The sequence below is a fragment of the Heptranchias perlo genome, chromosome 3 (genome assembly GCF_035084215.1).
Source record: "Heptranchias perlo isolate sHepPer1 chromosome 3, sHepPer1.hap1, whole genome shotgun sequence".
In the NCBI taxonomy this organism is placed as follows: domain Eukaryota; kingdom Metazoa; phylum Chordata; class Chondrichthyes; order Hexanchiformes; family Hexanchidae; genus Heptranchias; species Heptranchias perlo.
Window position 1 is genome coordinate 115,803,729 of NC_090327.1, and position 24,804 is coordinate 115,828,532.

General features: G+C 42.2%; 1 protein-coding gene across 2 annotated transcripts in view; it reads left to right on the forward strand.

The window, feature by feature from the left end:
• oxr1a (oxidation resistance 1a) overlaps positions 1-24,804 on the forward strand; it is a 701,118-nt gene that overhangs the window by 647,119 nt on the left and 29,195 nt on the right. For both annotated transcript variants that reach the window (XM_067981541.1, XM_067981543.1), the window contains exon 11: positions 1,587-1,749. In XM_067981541.1, the coding sequence (XP_067837642.1) occupies positions 1,587-1,749 (163 nt within the window). The remainder of the gene's footprint in view (positions 1-1,586; positions 1,750-24,804) is intronic.

Below are 24,804 nucleotides of genomic sequence, written 5' to 3' on the forward strand. Positions count from 1 at the left end.
CCTTTATACCCAAGTCCGGGTCATTAGTATATATCAAAAAGAACAGTGGTCCTAGTACCGACCCCTGGGGAGCACGCACTGTATACTTTCCTCCAGTCTGAAAAACAACCGTTCACCACTTCTCTCTGCTTTCTGTCCCTTAGATGGGAAAAGTATCCAAGGTTAAAGTTCCTAATCACTGGAGGTGTGCATGCAACTTGCCAACTGGCTAGATGCATAGATAAATAGATTTTTTTAAACTTACTTTTTTGGTGGCAGCTGCAGTGGCCTCTTTAAAGACCACTGATTAAGCTTCATGTAAATCTGGTTTTCCTGAACGTAGCACGCCTGGCACTGGCTGCATTCAAGGCAAACTAATTTGGTGAAGGAGGCATCGAACAGGCATTCGGCCCCTTATTTGCATATGCAAAGGGCCTAACGCCTATTTCAGGCATGGGCCCTGGACGCCTCTTGATGCCTATACCAATATGGCGGGTGACATACTTCCGGCGCCATACCGAACGCTTTGGCACTTGATTTACACCTGTAAAATGGGCTCAGCTTCATCGAATTTCATAGCCATTATCTTCAAGGGAAGAGGAGGGGAGAAAATTGACAGAAGAAGGAGGAGATGCAAATAAATGTTTATGATCTTTTATCATATCTCTAAGAATACTAATTTTCAGATTGGCCATTCTATCATCTCCATTAAGGATACCTCAGCACAATTTGAGGATGCCCCCATATGAAGGGTAATGGGGACCAGTGTGAACACAAGTCATGCAAACTCTTTTGCATCCAGCCTTCTCTTGCATATTCCAGCTCCACGTAGCCCCAGTCTTTCTGGCACCAGAAATCTCCCTACAATGTACACATATCATAACCTATGTAGCCTTAAAGAAATGTTCAAAGAAACTACTTCGTGGAAGAAGTTTGGTCAGAATGTTGGCTTTGTGGCTGCAAATGCACTGTAATTATTTTCCTTGGTTGGTGACCCCAGCCATGCAAACAGTACTCATTTTAAAGCAATAGGGTTGAATGATAACCTATGTATGCTGGAGTGAAGGATAAGCCCTCAATCAACCTATCCTTCATTTCAACCATATTATCACTTTTATGTCATTGTTATATGACACCAACTAATTAGCATATGTTTTGAAAATATTAACTAAGAAGCCTAGTCATTATATAATGGAATGCTTTTAAAATCCATGCAATGACACACACTGTGCCCAGAAGAAATGATACAAAAATAAATTATTGGACCCCACCTCCACATTACCCCCGCCCACAAAATCCAATAGTTTTAAAATTAATAAAATAAAAATTTGAGTGATTTCAGATTTCTGATTATGTGAACCTTTCCCCTGCTAGTGACTGGGGAGTACGTTATTTTTTCTTTCCTTTCCTACCCCCATCCCCTCCCTCTTCTACTGTCTGATTGCAACTTCCTCCAGCCAGCATGTGCACAACCTCCAGTTCTGCTGTCCTTAGCAGCTGTTCAGCGAGCCCCTGTGCAGTCTCTGGCAGCCAGTGCAGCATGGACCCAGGAAAAAAGGTCAGCTGATAGGAGCAGATATTTATTCAGTGGAAACTTTGCTTTGCAGGGCCGAGCATCTGTATGTCTTCTTTGTGCAGTGGTCTCCAGACATGTATGGGGATGAAACTGGAGAGTCAGTGAAGGAGCCAGGATTCATGGTTGTAACAAAGAATGAGGAGTCTGAAATGAATGAGGATTCCATCAACGAATCAGTGCTGAAAGACTGGGAGGTAAGGTATTCTGGAGCTAATTCCTGTATTAGTATTGGAAGCTACATAGAAATCTTTACCTGGTCTGTTTATTTTAATCATGCACGTATGGCTTAAATATAAAAGAATTAATCTGGTGAAAGTCTTTTATTGTTACTTAGCACAAATTGTCTAGAAAACAATGTTATCGTGCTTGCTTGAAAGTCAGTTGTAGGATTGCATTGTCTGTAATTTCTTATTATGCGTGGTAACTGTTCATGTCATCAAACTTGCTTTTGTCTTTCTTCTGAACTTTTACTTCTGCAGCTCCACGTTTTACCCTTTGCTGACCATGAGTCCCTTCAGTGATTGTGTTGTATTTGTACTGTGTATGCTGTATGTGTTTCCTTGCATGTGGCAATGGGTATCGGTGGAATGTTACATAGATGTACCTGTGAAATATGATTAATTGAGTTGTCTTTGTTATTTGTGAGTTAAGGACAAATGGGTGTTTATTTGAGGGAATGGAAGAGAGGGAGGGAATGGAAGAGGTGGCTTTATGACAGTGTGAAACCTGGAGGTGCCATAAATGTCAAAATGGACACTGCTTACCATAAATCCCAATGTGAATGTTGGATTTCAGTCCAGAAAAAAAATGAAATAACCGTTTAATTTGTGGCAGAGCTGTTTTTGTGTGTGTCAACCTGAGAGTTCGGTTTACTGTCTGTACACGATTTTCAATATTTATATATCTTTGTGTCTTGAGGATGTTTGAGTGGGGACACCCCTTTTATAATTCTGTCATAAATAATTACAGATTAGCTTTACGAACATACAAAATTGACAGGCAGGAAAAGACCACTTTATCCATCAAGCCTGCCCCACACTCATGGTGGCTGGAGCATCATGACTAGACACTTCCTACCGACTCCCCCCAATCCCCTGCAGCCATGTAATCTCCTGGGAGAGGCAAAAAACAGAGAAAATCCAGGGCCAATAAGGCAAAAAAATACTCTACAAAATTCCTCTCCGACCGCACAAGCAATCGAAACCCATCCAGGAGATCACATGGACCAAGAGTTATCTATAAAGACACTTACCTTCTATATGATGCGATCCCTGCCCCAGTCAAGAACCGGTCCAGCTCCTCTTGAAGGCAATAGAGAGAGTCAGCACCCACCACACCAACCAGCAACGTGTTCCAGAGGCTCACTACTCTCTGGGGAAAAGAAGAACCGTCTAACATCCAGTCTGTTCCTACTCTTACTTTGTTAAACTCATATCCCCTCGTATTCCACAATCTGTTAAACTGAAATAATCTATCTGTGGGCAAGCTATCAAGCCCTTCAATTATTTTATAGACCTCTATTAGGTCACCTCTAAGTCTACGTTGCTCTAAAGTAAATAGACCTAGGTCTTAAGCTTATCTAAATAGCTAAGGAGTTATACTCTGCTCTCCTCTGGACCTTTTCCAAGGCCGCTATATCACCTACCATGTGGGGGGATCAAAACTGGACACAGTACTCTAGATGCAGTCTGACCAGCAACTAGTATAGTGACAGAAATGGTGTGCTTTGATTTATTTATTTAATATTAATACAACCCAATACCCTGTTAGCTTTAGTTATAGCTTCTCTACATTGGTCACGAGCCTTCAGTGATCTGTGCACAATAACACCTGGATCGTTTTCTCTGTCAAACTCCAGAGGCACTGGAGAAGCTGCGAAAAAGATTTACTAGGATGATACCAGAACTGAGAGGTTATACCTATCAGGGAAGATTGAACAGGCTAGGGCTCTTTTCTCTCGAAAAGAGAAGACTGAGGGGTAACCTGATAGAGGCCTTTAAGATTATGAAAGGGTTTGATCGGGCAGACGTAGAGAAGATGTTTTCACTTGTGGGGAGTCCAAAACTAGGGGCCATCAATATAAGATAGTCACTAATAAATCCAATAGGGAATTCAGGAGTATCGTCTTTACCCAGAGAGTGGTTAGAACGTGGAACTTGTGACCACAAGGAGTAGTTGAGGCGAATAGCATAGATGTATTTAAGGAGAAGCTAGATACGAATAGAAGGATATGTTGATGGGGTTAGAAGAAGGTTGGGAGGAGGCTCGTGTGGAGCATAAACACTGGCATGGACCAGTTGGGCCAAATGGCCTGTTTCTGTGCTGTACATTCTATGTAATTCTGTGTAATTCTTTCAGCATTGTTCCCTGCAAATGATAGGCGTATTCTGTGTTGGCCCTACCAACATTTATCTGCGTTAAATGTCCTTTGCCATTGTTTCAGGTTGCAGATCTCCTACTCAAGAGACTCAATCTCTGGACATTTAGAACATGTCCGTAGTGCCTAATGTCATATCCCTCTCTCCCAAGCTTACCTTAAATGTGAACATGTTGCACAGCTCACACTGGAGTCGCTGTCCTCTAGGCAAGGCTCTGGAGGCGGCCATGATATTGTTGAAGTGTCAAAAAGAAAAACACAAAAAGCTCATAAAACTGCAAGGGTATGAGTCACCCCAATGGTAAGAGGATGGAGAAAAACAATGAAGTAAGGGTAATGGAACTCGCTCTGTTCCAAACTCCCTTGCTCATAACTCCCAAAGCAATTGACTCTTCAGTCTGCTGAACCTCTCACTCCACTGAGGTCTCGCTCCGTCAGAGTCTCGCCGTACCATCATCCTTTTTGTCTTTCTGATGCTTTCTTTTGAATTGTGTATTTATTTTAATACAACATTGCTCTCTGGTTTGTAGATGTGATGGAGCTGACCTAATATCAGCAGAGAAAAGAAAAACTGCGAACTGTGAATTCAAAAGTATAAAACGCTGGATGTACGTGGCAGGTTGATCAATATCTTAGTCATAGAAATTGCAGCATAGAAGAGGGCCATTCAGTCTATCGCATTTGTGCTGGACAGAGAAAGACAGGTTAATGTTTCAAATGGAAATCCTTAGCTCAGAATTCTTGCCGTGTTGCAGCTCCACTGTGCCACAGAGTAGTAGGAAATAGACAACCTACCATTTCACACATGGCAAATCCGTTTATCTCCACTGTGCCTCAGCAGAAAAGTGTTCATCAAAAATCAAACACTTGGTGACAGGGAGTAAAAGAAAATCAGAGCTCCATTCACACCCGACAACCCTTGTGCCCTATCGTTTGAATTCAGAGTAGCACTGGGTCTGGGAGAACTCAACTAAGATTGGTTTATATAGCAATGGAATCTAAAAAGGGAGAGGAAATTATGAAATAACTAATTTTCTCCTTTAATTTTTCCCCAGTCCTGACTCATGCTGGATACAATTCCATGGACACTAGCCTTTCCCCTCCCCTTGTTATTCCTCCAAAATGGCATTTTTGATTTGTGAGTTTAGACAGTGAGTGTTGGCAGGGTGTTTGACTTGTTTTGCAGGGGGTCATGATAGCCATCAGGAGTGGGAACGCTTGCTGATTTTCCCCCCACCTTTCTAGCCCAGGGGCAGTGAGTACAATTGTAACACCTACCTCCACCCGAGCTGAGAACCTTCCGCTAACGTAGCGCAGACTAGGATTTGAACCTGGGATCTTCTGGTCTTTATGACTGAGTTACACACTGCTTTTACCAACTGAATCATTGGAGGAACTCGAAAATAAATTTCCTTTATTATAAAATGATTGAGGGAGTGGTGCTATATGCAAAGCTCACATGAGGTGGTGGCTAAGCCATGTTGGTGGCTGTGTTGATTTGATTTAGATGGGTTTTTTCATATGACTTGAGACCCATGAAAAACAGTTTGAAAAATGTGGCTTGTAATCCAAGATGCATTGCTTGTGCTCTCTGCAGGACACACTGTACATTCGTTGCCTAAGGATCCAACACCAGGGCGGAAAACATAACTAAAAGGAAAACTTTTTCTGCTAAAAGCAGAATTTGTCAAAAGCAATAGAATGGTTCCAAGGATTTTACTGATTATTTCAGTTGTGCCAATAGCTATTTATACCTCTCAAAAGACATCAACGTTAGACAATAAATTGGAATTAGGTACTTCTCACTGAGAACTGTATAGTTTCTGTAGGTGTATCTATGTCAGTTAAGAATGTATACATTTTAGTTTTATAAGTAGCATTATACATTACTGCATTTTCCAACAATCTGCACAAAAATCAACCAGTGCTAAATGTACAATAAATATAAACATATAACGTCTGAGAATTTCTGTAATGGGTTAAGTTCCCTTCAGAATGAGTTTGAGTCTCTGGAATTGGAATTTTGTTCTATATTTATCAAACAGTGAATTTTTAAATCTTGTTAACTCGTCTCACAAATCTTCTGCATCAACTTATCGTGTCACTCAAGCAGGGATTGATACAGGGCCTTTCATTCTGACCTGAAAAAAATTTGTCCTGAATTAAAACTCTTGCCTTTAGACTCTTGGGTGTCGAAACAAGCACCTTTAACATAGAGGTTCCCAAAGAAGCTCAATAATGTTTCATACATATTAATTCAGAATAAAAACACAAAGCCATCAATATAATAATGAATATCCTAAAAGGTATGACCACTTCACATGCATTGTCAATTGAACAAATATCTACAGATCAGAACAAAACAAGTTCTTTCACATCAGAGGAACATTTCTGAATCAAGGAAATGGACCATTTTGATCTATGAAGTAAGTGAAACCAGCAATTCAGACTTTTTCCACACAAGCCATGTTTGACACTTAAGCCTCGATTTTAATCTTGCCTGCCCGATGGGAACGGGGTGAGCAGTTGGTTAAAATAGCAGTAGAGTACGTAACGCTGCTTTCCCTATTTGCTCCCACCCACCGCTATTTTAACCATACACTTTTCAGAGTCGGCCTAGGCTCCCACCAAAGGCAGGTGGGGCCTCATGAACACATGTAAATCAGGTTCTTCTGACAGAATTAATACCCCAACACCATTTCAACTACAAATGGTGGACATCCCGTCCAGTGCCTGATCCGCCAGTAAAACCTAGCGGGATTGGTGTCTCAGAGCCATTGAAGCAGTATTTAAAGGGGTACTCACCTGCAGGTAATTAGATCACAGGATCTTTGTGATATTTGGATTGTCAGGAAAGTTTCCAGCTTCCAGATTTTTTTTCTTTCTCACATTTTTGCTTTATTACCCTCAGTAAGCTTTCTCTGCTTATCATGGGTGCTGTTATTGCCAGTTTCATTTGGATAGAGGAACAGTTGGAGGAAGAGCAACGACAACAACAGCCTCAGCAACCAGCTGCAGCTGGGCCTATCAGAGCACAGCAAGTGAGGGGCCTGCTGTAGGAGCCCACACCCAGCACACAGGGAGTGCAGACCAAGTAACCATCTTGGATCTACCTGAGGAGCAGTACATTAGGGACTGCACCTCACCAGGCAGGCTGTTGCAGACTTCTGTAGCCGCCTTCATCAGGAGCTGCTGCCTATTGGACCAGGGGGGCATGCTTTGTCAGTGGCTGTCATAGGAACATGGGTACAGCAGTATACCATTCAGCCCCTTGAGCCTGTTCTGCCATTCAATTAGATCATGGATGATTTGTATCTTAAATCCATCTGCCCGCCTTGGTTCCGTAACCCTTAATGCCTTTCTATCAATCTCAGTTTTGAAATGTTCAGTTGACCCCCAGCCTCAACAGCTTTTTGGGGAGAGAGTTCCACATTTCCACTGCCCTTTGTGTGAAATGCTTCTTAACAACGCCCTTGAACAGTCTATCTACCCTGTCAATTCCTTTAATCATCTTAAACATCTCAATTAGATCACCTTTTAATCTGGTATACTCAAGGGAATACAAACCTAGTCTATGCAACCTGTCTTCATAATTAACCCTTTTAGCCCTGGTATCATGCTGGTGAATCTGTGTTGCACCCTCCTCCAAGGTGAATATATTCTTCTGGAACTGCATGCAGTACTCTAAATGGGGTCTAACCAGAGCTCTGTACAGCATTGTATTCCAGCCCCCTTGAGATGAAGGCCAACATTCCATTAGCCATTTTAATAACTTTTTGTACCTGTCCACCAGCTTTTAGTGATTTCTGTACTTCTAAATATCTCTGCTCATCCACAGTTCCTAGCTCCTCACCATTTGGAAAATACTCTGACCTCACACTTTCCCACATTGAACTTCATCTGCCACAGCTTTGCCCACTCACTGAATCTATCAATGTCCTTTGCAACTTTCAGCTCCCATCTGCACTATTTACTGTGCCACCCAACTTGGTGTTGTCAGCAAACTTGGATATATGGCTCTCTATTGCTTCATCTAAGTCATTTATAAATATAGTGAAAAGCTGAGGCCCCAGTACAGATCCTGGGGGTCACCACTAGTCACATCCTGCCAAATGGAGCACATACTCATTATCCCTACTCTATGTCATGGTCGATGTTGGGACCAATGACATAGGGAAGAAAAGGAAGGTGGTCCTGCTAAGAGAATATCAAAAGTTAAGAACTAAATTAAAAAACAGTTACCTCACTGGTGGTAATCTCGGGATTACCACCCGAGCCACATGCTAATTGGCATAGGGATAGGCAGATCAGAAAGGTGAATGTGTGATTGAAGGACTGGTGTGGAAAGGAGGGGTTCCATTTCATGGACCACTGGCATCAGTACTGGGACAGGAAGGAGCTGTACCGCTGGGACAGGGTACACCTGAAACATAGAAAATATGAGCAAGAGTAGGCCATTTGGCCCTTCGGGCCTGCTCCGCCATTCAAAATGATCATGGCTGATCGTCTAACTCAGTACCCTGTTCCCGCTTTTTCCCCATATCCCTTGATCCCTTTAGCATTAAGAAATATATCTAACTCCTTCTTGAATACATCTAATGACTTGGCCTCCACTGCCTTCTGTGGTAGAGAATTCCACAGGTTCACCACCCTCTGAGTGAAGAAATTTCTCCTCATCTCGGTTCTAAATGGCATACCCCGTATCCTGAGACACTGACCCCTGGTTCTGGACTCCCCAGCCATCGGGAACATCCTCCCTGCATGTAGTCTGTCTAGTCCTGTTAGAATTTTATATGTTTCGATGAGATCACCTCTCATTCTTCTAAACGCGAGTGAATATAGGCCTAGTCGACCCAATCTCTCCTCATACGTTAGTCCTGCCATCCCAGGAATCAATCTGGTAAACCTTTGTTGCACTCCCTCCATGGCAAGGACATCCTTCCTCAGATAAGGAGACCAAAACTTCACACAATACTCCAGATGTGGTGTCACCAAGGCCCCGTATAACTGCAGTAAGACATCCCTGTTCCTGTACTCAAATCCTCGAGCAATGAAGGCCAACAAACCATTCACCTTCCTAACTGCTTGCTGCACCTGAATGCTCGCTTTCAGCGACGGGTTTACAAGGACACCCAGGTCTCGTTGCACCTCCCCTTTTCCCAATCTATCACCATTCAGATAATTTGACTTTCTGTTTTTACAACCAAAGTGGATAACCTCACATTTATCCACGTTATACTGCATCTGCCATGTTCTTGCCCACTCACCCAACTTGTCTAAATCATATTGGTGCCTCTTTGCATCCTCCTCACAACTCACATTCCACCCCAGCTTTGTGTCGTCTGCAAACTTGGAAATGTTACATTTTGTTCCCTCACCCAAATCATTGATATATATTGTGAATAGCTGGGGCCCAAGCACTGATCCCTGCGGTACCCCACTAGTCACTGCCTGCCACCCGGAAAAAGACCCGTTTATTCCTACTCTCTGTTTCCTGTCTGTCAACCAATTCTCAATCCATGCCAGCATATTCCCCCCAATCCCATGTGCTTTAATTTTGCACACTAACCTCTTGTGTGGGACCTTATCAAAAGCCTTCTGAAAATCCAAATACACCACATCCACTTGTTCTCCCCTATCTATTCTACTAGTTACATTCTCAAAAAACTCCGGTAGATTTGTTGAGCATGATTTCCCTTTCATAAACCCATGCTGACTTTGTCCAATCCCGTTAATGCCTTCCAAGTGTTCTGTTATCACATGTTTTATAATAGAACTGGAATGGGACTAGTGTCTAGTGGAAAGGATAAATAGGGCAGTGTATAGGACTTTAAACTAGTAAGACGGGGTGGAGTGATCTGGTGAAAATAACTTAAGTCTGAAGATAAAAGAAATAGGAGATGAGATTAAAGGTCAGACCAGGGTAAGGAATAAGGATAACATAATCACTCAGGGAACAAATACCGTTAAAGAACATAGGTACAAAATGACCATTAAAAATAAAGTGAGATGAACAATTATTAAAAACAAATTAAATTGACTGTATAGCAACGTGCACAGCATCCGAAACAAAACAGGGGACCTGGAGGCAATAATTCATAGCGAAGAGCCAGATGTAGTCGGGATAACTTAAACATGGCTACATAAAGAACAGGACTGGCAGTTAAATATTCAGAAAGAATAGGGGAGGTGGGGTAGCTGTACTAATTAGGGATTAGAGGATAAAGGATAAGAAGGGACCGATCATGTTAATAAGTATATTCTACAGACCATCTAATAGTGGAGGGGAAGTGGAGGAAGAAATATGTAGGCAAATTTATGAAATGAACAAAAAACATCAAATAATAATCATGGGAGATTTCAACTGCCCCCAAATAAACTGGCAAGAAGAGGTAGGGAAAGGGGCAAAGGGAATGGAGTTTTTACAGTGTGTACAGTAAGCTTCTCTTACCCAGTATGTCAAAAGCCCAAAAAGAGAGGAATCACTGCTGGATCTAGTCATGGGAAATGAACCAGAACAGATAAGAGAACTCAGTGTGGGGGACAATCTAGCAATAGCGATCATAACGGAATAAGGTTTAAAATAATGATTGAGGAAGACATAAGTAAGACAAAGACCAAAGTAATAGATTGGAAAAAGCTAATTTTGAGGGGATGAGAATTGAACTAGGGAAGATAAACTTGGGAGAAAAAAATTGACAGACAAAGAGAGCTCCAGGAGGTTAAGATGGTGGGGAGGGTGTTGCAATGTGTTCCCAACTTTCATTCAGGCATGGGAGGGCTGCCTATGCCTGATGTAAAGCAGGCAGGGGCATGCTTTACATCGAAAAGTCACCACCAGATGACATCATTGACACTGCAAAGATATTTTATCTTCCGGATTTGGGCCCAATGGTGAGAGCAGAACCACGACGGGAGTCTGCAGAGTGGCCAGAATAGGCCACAGTAGGTTTTAAAAATCACAGTTCTGTGCAATCCTTGTGGGCCAGGAGGAGCAGGAATGCCCCACCCCGAGCCCCGCAAGGAATCCTTGAGCCTCCCCAGCCGGGCCCGGCCTTGCCCCTCCCACCCAGCTCCATCATCAGCTTCCAAAGCCCCTTCCCAGCACTAATTTTATGCCCGGAACCATTCCCTTAGGTCCCCAGTGTTGTCAGGCTGCTGAACCTATTTTTGCTCCCGCTGGTTGGACCAGATAGGTGGGGGACTTTCCTGTATTATTCAAATAAGACCCAGGAATTAAAATAGCCCGGCCCTTATACTGAGCTCCCTGTGGGGTTTCCCTCCCACCCGGCACCCCCGCCCACCCAAACACGGCACCGGTTAAGATCGAACCCTATGTTGTTGGTGTCTGTTAACTTAACTCTGTCAGCTCTAGAGTTGATCGTGTGCCTTAGGGCAGTAGACATTGCAGCTCTCTGGAGAAACTAATGCTAAAGATATTCCCTCACTTTCTAGTGATGCTTGAAATGTGAGATCGTAAGTTATCTTCTAAATTGGCGGGATCTATTTTTTGCCAAAGTTTTTGAGCGTGCAGGCAGGTGCACTCCTCCCTTACAGCCTGGGATATTTATGGAACACTGACCAGTCATCCAGTCCGATTCTACAACCAAGAAACAACTCTCAGCAAGATTTGAGCTGCTTATTTTTTACTTCAACCCTTTGAGCATCAAAATACTGCTTCAGATTTTATATAATAAACTGCTTTCATTTAATATTTCCAAAATTTATTTTCTGCAAAATTCTGATTGAGGAGTTTCAGAGGAGAATATGAAGCAATTTGAATTTTATTGATATATCGATTTACACCATTTATACCAGCTGTAGGGTTCTGATGCCCTTTGACATATGCACCAGTATTAGTGGTACAGATGAGCCCAAACTCATCCCAAGAGCTACACTTAAAACAATTGCCACCCCAAAGAGAGGGGCATGGAGGTAGGGTGAAAATATCTGGCCTAGAAATTCTGGCATGTGCCCTGCATCTGATTGGTGAGGCCCAATTCGCCCCCGATATTGGGCCTTGGGCCACATTTCCATGGGGACAGCGAGCTGCACTGAGCTGCTGACGAAACAAAATTAAAGATCGGGCTGTTGCGACGCTAGCAGCGACCCTTGGGTAAGTGAGGAAGGGGAGTGACTGGGTTGGAAGTGGAGTGACCAGGTCGGAAAGGGTGGATGATCGGATCAGGAGGGAGTGGTGGGAGGGAGCAGAGGAGCACTCCTGCTCCTGCCAGCTCCACATTCAGGTAAGTATATTTTTAAAACTTACCTTGTTGGTTGAGGCCTAACAGGCAGTCACTTTAATAGTATCATATCAGAGTAGGTACAGCACAGGAAGAGGCCATTCGGTCCATTGTGCCTATTGTGCCTGTGCCGCCTCTTTGGAAGAACTATCCAATTAGTCCCAATCCCCTGCTCTTTTCCCATAGCCCTGTAAATTTTTTCCCTTCAAGTATTTACCTAATTCCCTTTTGAAAGTTACTATTAAGGCAGTGCATTCCTGATCATTACAACTCACTTCGTAAAAAAATGTTTCCTCATGTCGCCTCTGACTCCTTTGCCAATCACCTTAAATCTGTGTCCTCTGGTTACTGACCCTTCTGCCACTGGAAACAGTTTCTCCTTATTTACTCTATCAAAACCGTTCATGATTTTGAACACCTCTATCAAATCTCTCCTTAACCTTCTCTGTTCTAAGGAAAACAACACCAGCTTCTCCAGTCTCTACACATATCTGAAGTCCCTCATCCCTGGTACCATTCTAGTAAATCTCTTCTGCACCCTGTCTAAGGCCTTCACATCCTTCCTAAAGTGTGGTGCCCAGAATTTAACACAATACTCCAGCTGAGGCCTAACCAGTGTTTTATAAAGGTTTAGCATGACTTCATTACTTTTGTACTCTGTGCCTCTATTAATAAAGCCCAGATTCCCTTATGCTTTTTTAACAGCTTTCTCAACTTGTCCTGCCACCTTCAAAGATTTGTGTATATGCACCCCCAGGTCTCTCTGATCCTGCATCCCCTTTAAAATTGTACCATTTCGTTTATATTGCCTCTCCTCATTCTTCCCACCAAAATGTATTACTTCACACTTCTCTGCATTAAATTTCATCTGCCATGTGTCTGCCCATTTCACCAGTCTGTCTATGTCTTCCTGAGGTCTATTACTATCCTCAACATTGTTTACTACATTTCTGAGTTTCGTGTCATCTGCAAACTTTGAAATTATACCCTCTATACCCAAGTGCAGGTCATTAATATATATCAAAAAGAACAGTGGTCCTAATACTGACCCCTGGGGAACACCACTGTATACTTCCCTTTTAGTCTGTAAAACAACCGTTCAACACTACTCTCTGCTTTCTGTCCCTTAGCCAATTTTCTATCCATGCTGCCATTGTCCCTTTAATCCCTTGGGCTTTAATTTTGCTAACAAGTCTTATTATGTGGTACTTTATCAAATGCCTTGAAAGACCGAATTTCTCGGCCTTTGGGTCAGGCTGGTCCTTGGTTTGTGTTAGGATGTGTCAAGAGTACTGCTAATTGGCAAATATTCCTCAATAGAGCCCCAAATTTCTGACGTTGGTATGGGATAACTGACTTTTTCCGAACTGCTGCTTCTTCATGTCTGTCCAGAACTTCATAAAATGTAAACTTTGCTTGCAACACTGATGTCTCAACAAGTAGCAAATCATAAGTCTTATCAATTATGTTCGTTTGGGGAATGTTTTTAACTAGGAACCAATCTCCTAAAAGGTCTTTTTTCAGATCAATTGATAATTAGCACAGTTGATTCAGCGATCTCCACATTGGGTACTCTCAACTTAGGTTAAGGAAAGTTCCAATTTATTCTTTATACGTTTCAGATACTCACTGGCATCTTCCCACACCGTATATAGAATACCTTTTTTGTGATGCACTGGTTGCAAATAATTATTGTGGGTCACCATCTATGATTCCCTCTACCCCTCTCCCCTCCCTGCCCCTCCAATACCTCTCCAGTCTCTGGGAACTTGCATTGTAAGCATCATTCCCAGAGTGTTTGAGAGGTTTAAGGATTCTCACCCACGATTCCCACCCTTTAAGCTTTGCCACAAATCTGAGCTTTGCTCCACATCTTCTTTCAGTACATGGAGGGGGGAAACAAAATTCTGCAGTAGTATTGGAGGAAGTTGGGCTGGAGGGACATTTAACTTTCTTTCTCCTTCTGCTTATCTAATGGGGAAAATGTGTCATCCGATTGCAGAAAATGACTTTTCCCATCCCCCTCGCTCTCATCTGTAACTGACTGGTTGCCAGCATTCCCTAGCATTACAATCACCTTCATTCTCAAAGAGAAAATATTTCTTATTTAATGATACTTTCAGAATAAACAACGTTTTTTTAAAAAATGACCTTGTAGCACTGAAATGGATACTTGAACCAGTAAAGCTTTTGTGGCAACTAGCTTTGGACAACAAAGTAAAAAGTTGTACACCTCCATGAGAGAGAATGTACAGTAAGTTCCAGTTCTCTGAGATATTTCTGATTTGTCTGTACATTTATTTAAGCATAAACATTGTGTCTCTTCAGTTGCTGTTAAGTAAACTTATATTACATTGCTAAGATCTGCCACTTTAATCTTTATTTTTGGCCTCCAATTCATGCTGTTTAATTGACCTTGATGATAGAATTTCGAATATTGCAAACCCCACCATCAGCAATTTAAAATATGTATTGTATTCTCATTACTCCCAACAGGACTAGTATTTTGTATCTGTCTGAGCTGAACATACTGCGTCTATGTGCAGTCTGACCCAGCTACTGAGGGGTAGATTGGCAGGTCAATCGGCTCACTTGTATCTGCCACTCTGGATCTTGAGTGAGATGGGAACAAGTAGGTAAAGGACTGTGCTATTATTTAAAAATAAAGTGCCCCCCAGAGGAATTGTTTTTCTTAATAACTGAGGAATACTGCATTATACAACGGTCTAAGTGAGTCTTGCGTGACAGACTTCTATTTGACTGTCTTAACCAGTGCAGCTTAAATACCAATGCAGGAATAGAATTGTAAATTACTATAGGCATCCAACTGGGAGGAGAATGTACTGACTGAGTGCCATCTGAGTGGCAGCCAAAAGGTGACAAAGAAAATTCCTACAAAGTTTGGTGTATCAAATCCATACCCAGAATACAAAACTGATATGTGAGCTCCAGAAGAAACTTAAATATTAATGGAAACCAATAAAGCTGTGAACTGAACCACCTGATTAATTGGCTCAACAACACCCTTAGCAGCCTAAAGCATTTTAGTTTTATTTATTTTTTCTTTATTCCATCTCTTTACAGTTTTATGAACATTTTTCCCTTCACAGGCATAACTGTCCTGAGGATTGCTGTATTTTGACATTTTGATAGCAAGGAAAACTAAAAAGGTTCATGATTTCTCTTTATCTATTCCTCCCCCTCTCTCAAATCTGCCTCTGCCCCATCCTTTCAGTATCCTGCCCCTCTCCTAATCTGCCCCAATAAATGTCTGCTTGTTCCTGCTCTGCTTTCATAGCAATGCCCAGGTTAAAACTAAAATAAAAAGCTGGAAATCTGAAATAAAAATAGAAATTGCTGGAAATACACAAGCAGATCAGTCAGCATCTATAAAGAAAAAAGATGGGTTCTTGATGCTGCAGGTGATCCTTTGTGACCCTTCATCAGCTAGGTTAGCTACTGGAAGGCAGGGCTCTCACACATTCCCCTGCTATGACCTACAACATTGGGAGAAAAGCTGGGATAATACCACATTCCCAACCCTTACTGTGAGGACAGGAGAAGCACAGACAGATGTGAGGAAGGCATAAGGAGCATCAGAAACCTGGAATGCAGAAGATCAGAGGGGGTGAATCAGTGACAGATATGTGGAATAAAGTCCTGCCAATTATAATGATCCGAAGTTTAAGCAGTAAGGACTCGGAGTGAAAGTAAAAGGAAGGGAAAGAGCAAGAAGTGTGAACCAAATAAACTACAGAAGAGGAATAATCAAGAAATAAAAGAACGTTAGACGAGAAGTCAGGAAAGAAAAACATGAAGGAAAAGATTGGGAAGGGGAAAACAACAGGAGAGTAAACAGTAAATTTATGAGTATTAGGATTAAAAAATAATCTATATGCACAGTGTAGATTTACTAGGATGAGAGGATCATGTTATAATGGGAGACTTGGGAAAAACAGACCTGCATTCACTGGAGCAGAGAAAAGTTAAGGGACGATCTAATTCAAGTTAACTGTTCAAGTTTTTGAGAAAATAAATAGTGAAAGGTCAGTGAATAGATAAAAGGAAGCATTGAAGGAATGTTTTGCTGCAGAGGGTTATCAGAATATGGAATGCATCACCACATGTGGCACTTGAAGCTGTGTATGACAGTTAAGAAGGAATTGGATAAACATTTGAAGGAGCAAGAATATTAAAAGGGTACAGGGAAAACGACAGGACAGTAGGATTAGAGTAGATAGCTGCACTGTGGAGCTGACACAGGCACAATGGACGAAATAGCCTTTCTCTATGATGATAAAAATATATTCACTCCTCAGTGAAAATATACAGAAAGGTATGGAAATTATTTATTTTCTATTTTTTGTTGTGTTCGGAATTATATTGACGCAGGAAAAGCCTAGTGAAATTACGGTTTAAAAAGAATTGATTTACTGGAAAAGTCTATTCAGGATATGGAGCCACTGCATGCTCTGGCTAAGGAGAGAATGGGTGAGCTGATCCCAGGTTCCGTCGATGGGGTAAATTTTAACGTACCAGCAGGAACTCAGCGGGAGAGATGAATAGTCGCGTGGGAAACCCAAAAAGATTTTGCGTGCATTGGCTCGAGCGATTGCGACTCAATTGCAGGCACTTAATGTGACTTCCGGGTTTGACGTCTCCAAACTGTGCAGCGAACGTACTGCGCACCTGAATGACATTCTGGGAACTGGAGTATTTAAAGGGCCATTGCCATGGATTTTGAGGAAGAAAGGAGAAATTTGAAGAAATGGAGCATCAAAGGAGTAAGCCACCACCCCGGTTAAATGACTCTTCGCTTGAGTTGCTACTAGCCGGTGTGAGGAGCAGGAGGGACATACTTTTTCTTACATGAACATGTTATTTCTTACATGAACATTATGTTACAATTGTCACCACCACTGCCATGTCTTGTCCATTCTTGAGTCCCTTTTGTGAAAGTGCCCTTTCATGTGCTCCATCATGAACCCTAAGACTTGATGCCACCCATTGGGCACATTTACATTGAGTGTATGTATGTTTGAAGAACTGTTTTGTGCAAGCGGGGGGGGGGGGGGGGGGGTGCTGGTGCTGGTGTTGGTGATGGTGGTTGTTCCAGGCGGTTCACTATCTTCAGTTTGCAGATCTCCTTATGAGGACCTGTTAGATATGAGTGACCTCCCTGGCATCACAAGCAGTCATGTGTGCCGCTGCTCTGGTGATGGATTTCCCTATCTTCATAATAATACTCGTCGTCGTCGTCGTCGTCAGCAGATGAGGATGCTTCATGAGCACATTCGAGCTCCTCCACCTCTCTGTTGAGCGATGTTGTGCAGGACCACACACACGACTATTATTCTGCACACCCTCGCTGGTGAGTACTGAAGGGCTCCCCCAGATTGATTCAGGTACCTGGATCTTCAGCATTCCTATGGCTTGGTCAATGACAGACCTGGTGTGACTGTCGTTGTACCGCTGCTGTGCCTCGTTGGTGGGGTTTCTCACAGTGTCATCAGCCATGTCTGCAGGGCGTATCCTTTGTCTCCAAGGAGCCAGCTCTTATGTCTCTTATGCACATGGAAGAGGGCCGGAATGTTGGACTCGTGCAAAATGAAGGAATCATGGCAGCTGCCAGGGAATTTGAAACACACCTGCAGAAACCTCTTCCGGTGGTCACAAACCAGCTGCGCATTGATGGAGTGATATCCCTTTCGGTTTACGAACAGTCTTGGCTCGTGGAGGTCCTCGGATTGCTATGTGTGTGTAATTAATTGCAGCCTTCACCCGTGGGAAGCCAGCAGAGAGTTGAAGCCCACTGCCATCTCAGTCTGGCTGATGTCGTTGCAAGGGAAGTTGACGCTGTCGGATGCCCTGGCAAACAAGCCGTCCGTCACCTGTCGTATAGCCGACGCTCACTTATGTGAACGATCCTGGTGATGTCATCGGTGCTGTCCTGGAATGATGCGGAGGCAAAGAAATTGAGGGCAGTGGTGACTTTAACAGCGACGGGCAATGCGTGGCCACCAGGCCCAGCCGGGAGCAACTTTGCATGAAGGAGCGGCAGATGTCTGCAATCACATGACTACTCAATCTGAGCTTGCGTAGACACTGCTCCTCAGGGAGGTCCATGAATCTCAGCCTCTGCCTGTATACCCTCTCATGGGGGTAGTACCTCCTGCGACCTCTACCCCTCTGTTGGTCCCCTCTCCGCTCTTCTGCAGGTCCTTGTGGAGCACCTCTCTCTTGTGGAGCTGCAGCTCCCAGACCTACACGCCGCAGATGGTGATGTGCCTCCTCCTCTATTGTAGAATAAATCCATTGCATCCCCCCACCCCACCCCCCCCCACACATCCTGATGTCAGTTTGAGAGGGTCCAAAATGTAGGTAAATATATTTGAACACAAGAATTCTGAGTGTGAACAAAGAAATCGCAGTCTAAACACAAAGCACTCCCAGTCTGAGAGAACTGATTGCCCTGCTGCAAAAACTCTTTCCTTCACATGTCAATCGCTGGTTTAAAGGTCCAAATGAAGGCCGGCTGTAACTCCCCTCCGTTTCCATGGCGTGTTTCAGAGGCCATGGGAGACATGTTCAGGGGAAGTTAAAATGGTTTATGTAAGTCAAAAGTTAACAGCATTAAGTACTTTAAATACCTCAGCTGTCCCTTTGAATATCGTCCCATGCATCAGAAGCATGCACGTACGCATCCAAACGCATCTGGGTCAAACCTGGAAGTAGGCGTGTTGGAGCCAGGATGCGGTCCCGCTCTGAAAACAGAGTATTTTTACTACCCACCTGCCCCCAACCCACCCGTTCTTGGGGGTTAAAATTTACCCTTATGTCTCTGTTAAGCCCAATGCTATGAGATGCATGAGAGAATCACAACTTGCTTTTCTAAATTTTTTAATTATTTTTCACTTCACCAATCTATGTTTTTTGTTCCAGTATCATTCCATAGAGAAAAGTAGTAGCTCAACAAACTTTCAAGAGAATATAAGCAAAATTCATATTTTGCGAGGGGCGGTGCAAGAGTAGGAGGAAGCTCCTGGTACCTCATGTTTCTGAAAATGTTTCAATTTCTCTAGAACCCTGAGAATTTTAAATGTACAATACATGATTCAGGATCATTAAATATGCAAAGTACTCTTTTTGCTAGCTCATTTGTCTTTAGTTCAAACCCACTTCTTTTTCAATTTACATGAGAATGAGTAGCTAGCTTTTCTGAATGCAGTTGACAGTTCAAAGTTTTTTTTAAATTAGGAAGAAAAGATTTTAAATTAGGATTTTACTGATAGCATCAAAAAGTTTGTGTTCAGGTTACTGTATTGGTTTAGAAAGATTTTTCCAGATTAAAGATTATTGTCTGACTTGTACTATGCTGCAGTGTTCAACCATTCTATCAATCGGTAATCAATCCTGGCCAAATGTCTCATATATTTCCATTGTGGGATCTGAGGCGAATATCTAACATGTAGCAGATATGTTTTTCATATAGAAAAGCTGTGGTGTAGTATTTAAAGTACAGTTTATATTTTTTATAAAAAGAGAGGGATAAAAATAAAAACAAGTGACTGTCTGAATCAGCCGAACCATTTGGAATGTACAGAGTACAAAAGCAGATTCTACTGTGATTTGTTTTTGGTGCTGGGTAGTAAAGACAGGAGGAGTTTGTACACTTGCTTTTTAACATCAAGCCAACCATTTGGGGAATATGATGAATGATCCTTGCTATGTTCAAGAAGATACTGTGCCTGGCTTGCTCATACTCTTGATCATGTTTTCCCTCCACAGACATAATTATAAAAAAGAGCATGATTTAATATGGTGGATTGATTGTGCCCTTTTAAAATTTGAGTTCAATTGAGTGCAGGAATTTGCTGAATAATGAAATAACTGCATCAGTAATCTAGGGGGCTGCCTTCTAAGTTTGCCAATTGTTATGTCTGTGAATGCTTTGTCTATTATTTGAATTTGAAATATTTAGCATGCTTACTTCCATTAGAAAGCTGGCTTTTTCAAAGCTTGGGTTCACATTCAAACTGGCATTCTATCAAATCTATTTTGGGTAATTCAGCACACCATCTTCAAATGTATTAAAACTGCTTGTTGCACAACATCCTTAGACCATATACTGAATGATGAAAATGGTTTTCCTCTAAAGATTAAGATGATTTTTGAACGAATGTACAATTATTCTTTATCTTACTTAAGGGAGTGTCTAGGGATGCCATTTATATGGACTTCCAGAAGACATTCAATAAGGCTCCACACAAGAGACAGTTACAAAAATGAACCTATTCACTTGGCTAGGGAATTTGTTAGGAGGTAGGAGACAGAGAGTAGGGATAATGGGTATGTACTCCACTTGCAGGATGTGACTAGTGGTGTCCCACAGCGATCTGTACTGCGGCCTCAGGTTTTCACAATATGTATCAATGACTTAGATGAAGGAATAGAGAGCCAAGTTTGCTGACGACACCAAGTAAGTTAGGTGGCATAGTAAATAGTGTAGAGGTCTCCTGTCCTAGAGGGCAGGAGACCAGAAAAATTTGCCAACATATTGGTACCAAATGCTCAATCTTGCTGACAGAGACCACAGAATAGCTGATGTTGGAAATGGAAAAATTCATATGGGTGCAGTCAGCTGGCATTCTCTTGAGGTTGAGATTAAGGCACATTGTAAGGACAATGGAAAAGAATGAAAGAACTTGTATTTATATAGTGTGTTCCATGTCCTTAAGATGCGTTTCAATGTGCTTCACAGCCAATGAATTGCTGCTGTTACGTATGCAAATACAGCAGCCAGTTTGTGAACAGTAAGGTCCCACAAACAGCAATGAGATAAATTAATCTGGTTGAGGGATGAATGTTGGCCAGGAAATCTGGGAGGCTGCCTGCTCTTTGAAAAAGTATCTTGGGATCTTTTGCTTCCACATGAACAGGTAGACATCTCCGAAAGATAGGTATAGAGATGACTTTACTTTGCATCTAATTTGTGATCTACCTCACCTGGGTGTGGATTCTAGGTGCATTAGCCTTTATACAGCTGTAGTTTTAGCTTCTCATGTACCCCGTTGCTAGATAGCTTTAAAGTAGGGGGGTGCTTTAAAGTAACATCCTGTAACCTCAATGTTGGTTAAGGTAGTTGGTAGATCAAACTACTCATCAAACCCAAATGTCTCCCATGGAATTGTACATGGTTTTACATAGTGGACATATTCCCATTTTTGGCCTAATAGTGATCAGGGACCTCAACTCTGAGTTCAAAAAAGGCACTGTTCCTAGTCTGGTCTATACTTGGAGAGTGAACAAGCGCAAAATATATAAATGAAGAAGACTTATTTATTAGCACAGAGATGGAGCAGTGCACTAATATTTCTTGATGAAAGTGGTACCAGAGTTTCACAGTACATTTCTTTTGAATAAGATCCTCAAACTGGATAATGAAATGGCTACTAAGCCAACTCTTCTCTATTGCATCAATTGGTGCCATAAGGCTGGCACAACAACAGTTTGTCTTCAATGGGCTAAAGACTTGGGTGATGAAGTGGAAAGTAGTGCATTGCTAGTTGCTGCAGTCAGTTAGCAAATGAGAAGACCCTGAAAGTGTAGGGAATATTCTACATATCCAGTAGGTGTTTCATGCCTGTGTTCCTCCCTGTCTGTAGGCTATCTGAGGGAGATTTCCTTAATGATCTGTTCTGTATTGATATAACTAGACTTTGTGGTTATGTTCATGGTTATTGACCGATTTAATCTTTTATTTAAAATTGGATGTATTTTAACACTATTATAAGAAATGCTAAGTCTTTGAGAAATGGGATGTGGGGTTCTGTGGGGAATCCTTCTCATAGGGGGAGATTAGAAGGATTTTTTAATGTAAAAGTTTATTAGGATGGGAGCTAGGATGTGCAGATGCACAATAAAATGAATGGCCTCTTTCTGAGCTGAGATTTCTATGGTTCAATTAAATAATTCTACTTAGTTGCTCCATTAATTACATTCATAAGAGGGTGTGAACTCCTGCTTGCAATATCCATAAAAAATCACTATATAATGGAGAACTGCATAAATTTCTACAGTTTCTGGTAGTTATTTACTTAGTATAATCCATCACAGTTATTTTATGTCAGATTGCAAACTAATATAGTTAGTCTTAATGGAAGTTCAACAGCAAGGTTTTTGCTTCTTAGTATTCAGGAATAGTAATTAGCTTTCATGGCCTGAATTCGTTTGTGTAAATGTTAATTATTTGGATATTTTCACGGTGTTGTGCTTATACTGCCTTGTTGTTCATTGACTGCTTTTATATTGTATGAGACCCCTTCTCGTGGAGCCAACGTGTGGGTTTTCGACAGTACGCTGCAAGCCAAAATTAAACTTGCCGTGATCCACAAAGGCTGTCAACCAGAAGCAACTAGTTAAAAATGAGTCTCCCCGGGAGCCAGCCTCAGCAAATCCTGGCAGGTTTACTTTGAGGTTGCAGCCAGCTGCGTGTGACTGGTGTGTTGAGGGCCAGTACCACTTGCATGTGTGATGTGCAATATATTGTAGCTTGTGAGGCAGTAAGGAACCTTTCACACTAACACAACAATAATAAGTTTCTGTCCTTAATGTTTCTGGCAAGCAAGTGTGTACCTTGGCAGTTCTGCCTACACTGCCTGCCTTTCTGAAAGTTGGGTCATTTTATCTTTGAACTGTGGAGAGGGACAGTTTTAAAAATGTATTCAAGCCAAATTGGATTCATTCTCAGCATTTCTAAAGCTCCATGTGTGCCTTTTACCAAAAAAGTGCAGAGTTCACTCTGGCATGTCTATTGTATAGCTTTAGTATTTGAAAAGAAATATATTTGTTTCAACTGACAATTAAAGATTCCTGTGCCAAAACAAACTAGCAGATGGATCAATGGTTTTTTACTTTTGTTAGACCAGTGGAACAGACCCCTCCTCAAATGACATCAGTTATTTTTTTCATTAATAGTATGTCTAATTTTGACATTATGTCTAATATTGCAAATATTAGAATTCAGAAGTAAAAATCAAAAATGTAAATTCACAGCAGGTATGTCAGCTTCTGTAGAGCAAAGGTACTCTCTTCAGGGGTTGACAATTTCAAGTACGCCTTTTTTTATTACATCTTTGTCTATATTTGATATTTTGGAACAAAAATAAGGGCTCATCTGTGACAAGCCAGATCACTCATTCATTTTACCTTTTGCTATTTTGAAGTATGTTACCGTTAATCCAGCAGTATATATTATCAACAACTTGCATTTATATAGCACCTTTAACATAGAAAAACGTCCCAAGGCGCTTTACAGAAGTGTAATCAGTCAAAAATTTGACAACGAGCTTAAAAAAAATCTCCTACAATGGCTTCTCTTCCCGCTCCCTCACCATTACCTCTGGAGTCCCCCAAGGATCTATCCTTGGCCCACTCCTATTTCTCATCCACATGCTGTCCCTCAGTGACATTATCCGAAAACACAATGTCAAATTCCACATGTACGCTGATGACACCCAGCTCTATCTCACCACCACCTCTCTCGACCCCTCCATGCCTATGATTTGTCACGCTGCTTGTCCTCCAATTAAATAATGGGAAGACCAAAGCCATTGTCTTCGGTCCCCACCACAAACTCCGTTCTCTGATCACCGATTCCATCCCCTCCCTGGCCACTTTCTCAGGCTAAACCAAACTGTTCGCAACCTCGGCGTCCTATTTGACTCTGGGCTGAGCTTCCGACCCCATATTCTCTCCATCACCATGACCGCCTACTTCTACCTACCCCCCTAACATTGTCCATCTCCTCCCCTGCCTCAGCCCATCTGATGCTAAAACCCTCATCCATACCTCTGTTACCTCCAGTCTTCACGATTCCAATGATCTCCCAGACGGCCTCCCATTTTCACCCTCCATAAACTCGAGTTCATCCAAAATCCCGTTGCCCGTATACTAATTTGCACCAAGTCCCATCACCCATTACCCCTGTGCTCGCTGACCTACATTGGCTCACAGTCCAGCAACGCCTCGAATTTAAAATTCTCATTCTTGTGTTCAATCCCTCCATGGCCTATTCCCTCCCTATCTCTGTAACTTCCTACAACCCTCCGAGAACTTTGCATTCCTCCAATTCTGGCCTCTTGTGCATCCCGATTTCCTTCGCCCCACCATTGGCGGCCGTGCCTTCAGCTGTCTAGCCCTAAGTTCTGGAATTCCCTCCCTAAACCTTTCCGCTTCTCTACCTCACTCCTCCTTTAACACACTACTTAAACCCTACCTCTTTGACCAAGCTTTTGGTCACCTGTTCTAATATCTCCTTTAGCTCGGTGTCAAATTTTGTCTCAATGTTCCTGTGAAGTGTCTCGGGACCTTTTACTACGTTAAAGGCGTGATATAAATGAAAGTTGTTCAAAATCCACGACAGAGACTTGAACGCATAATCTAGGTTGACTCCTCAGTGCAGTACTGAGTGCAGCACTGCTGGAGGTGCCATCTTTCGGATGAGATGATAAACGAAGTCTGACTTCTAAGGTGGATGTAAAAAATCCTATGGCACATAGGAGAGCGGGAGAGTTCTCCCTAGTGGCCTGGTCAATATCTATCCTTCAGAGTTGCAGGAAGACAGTGCT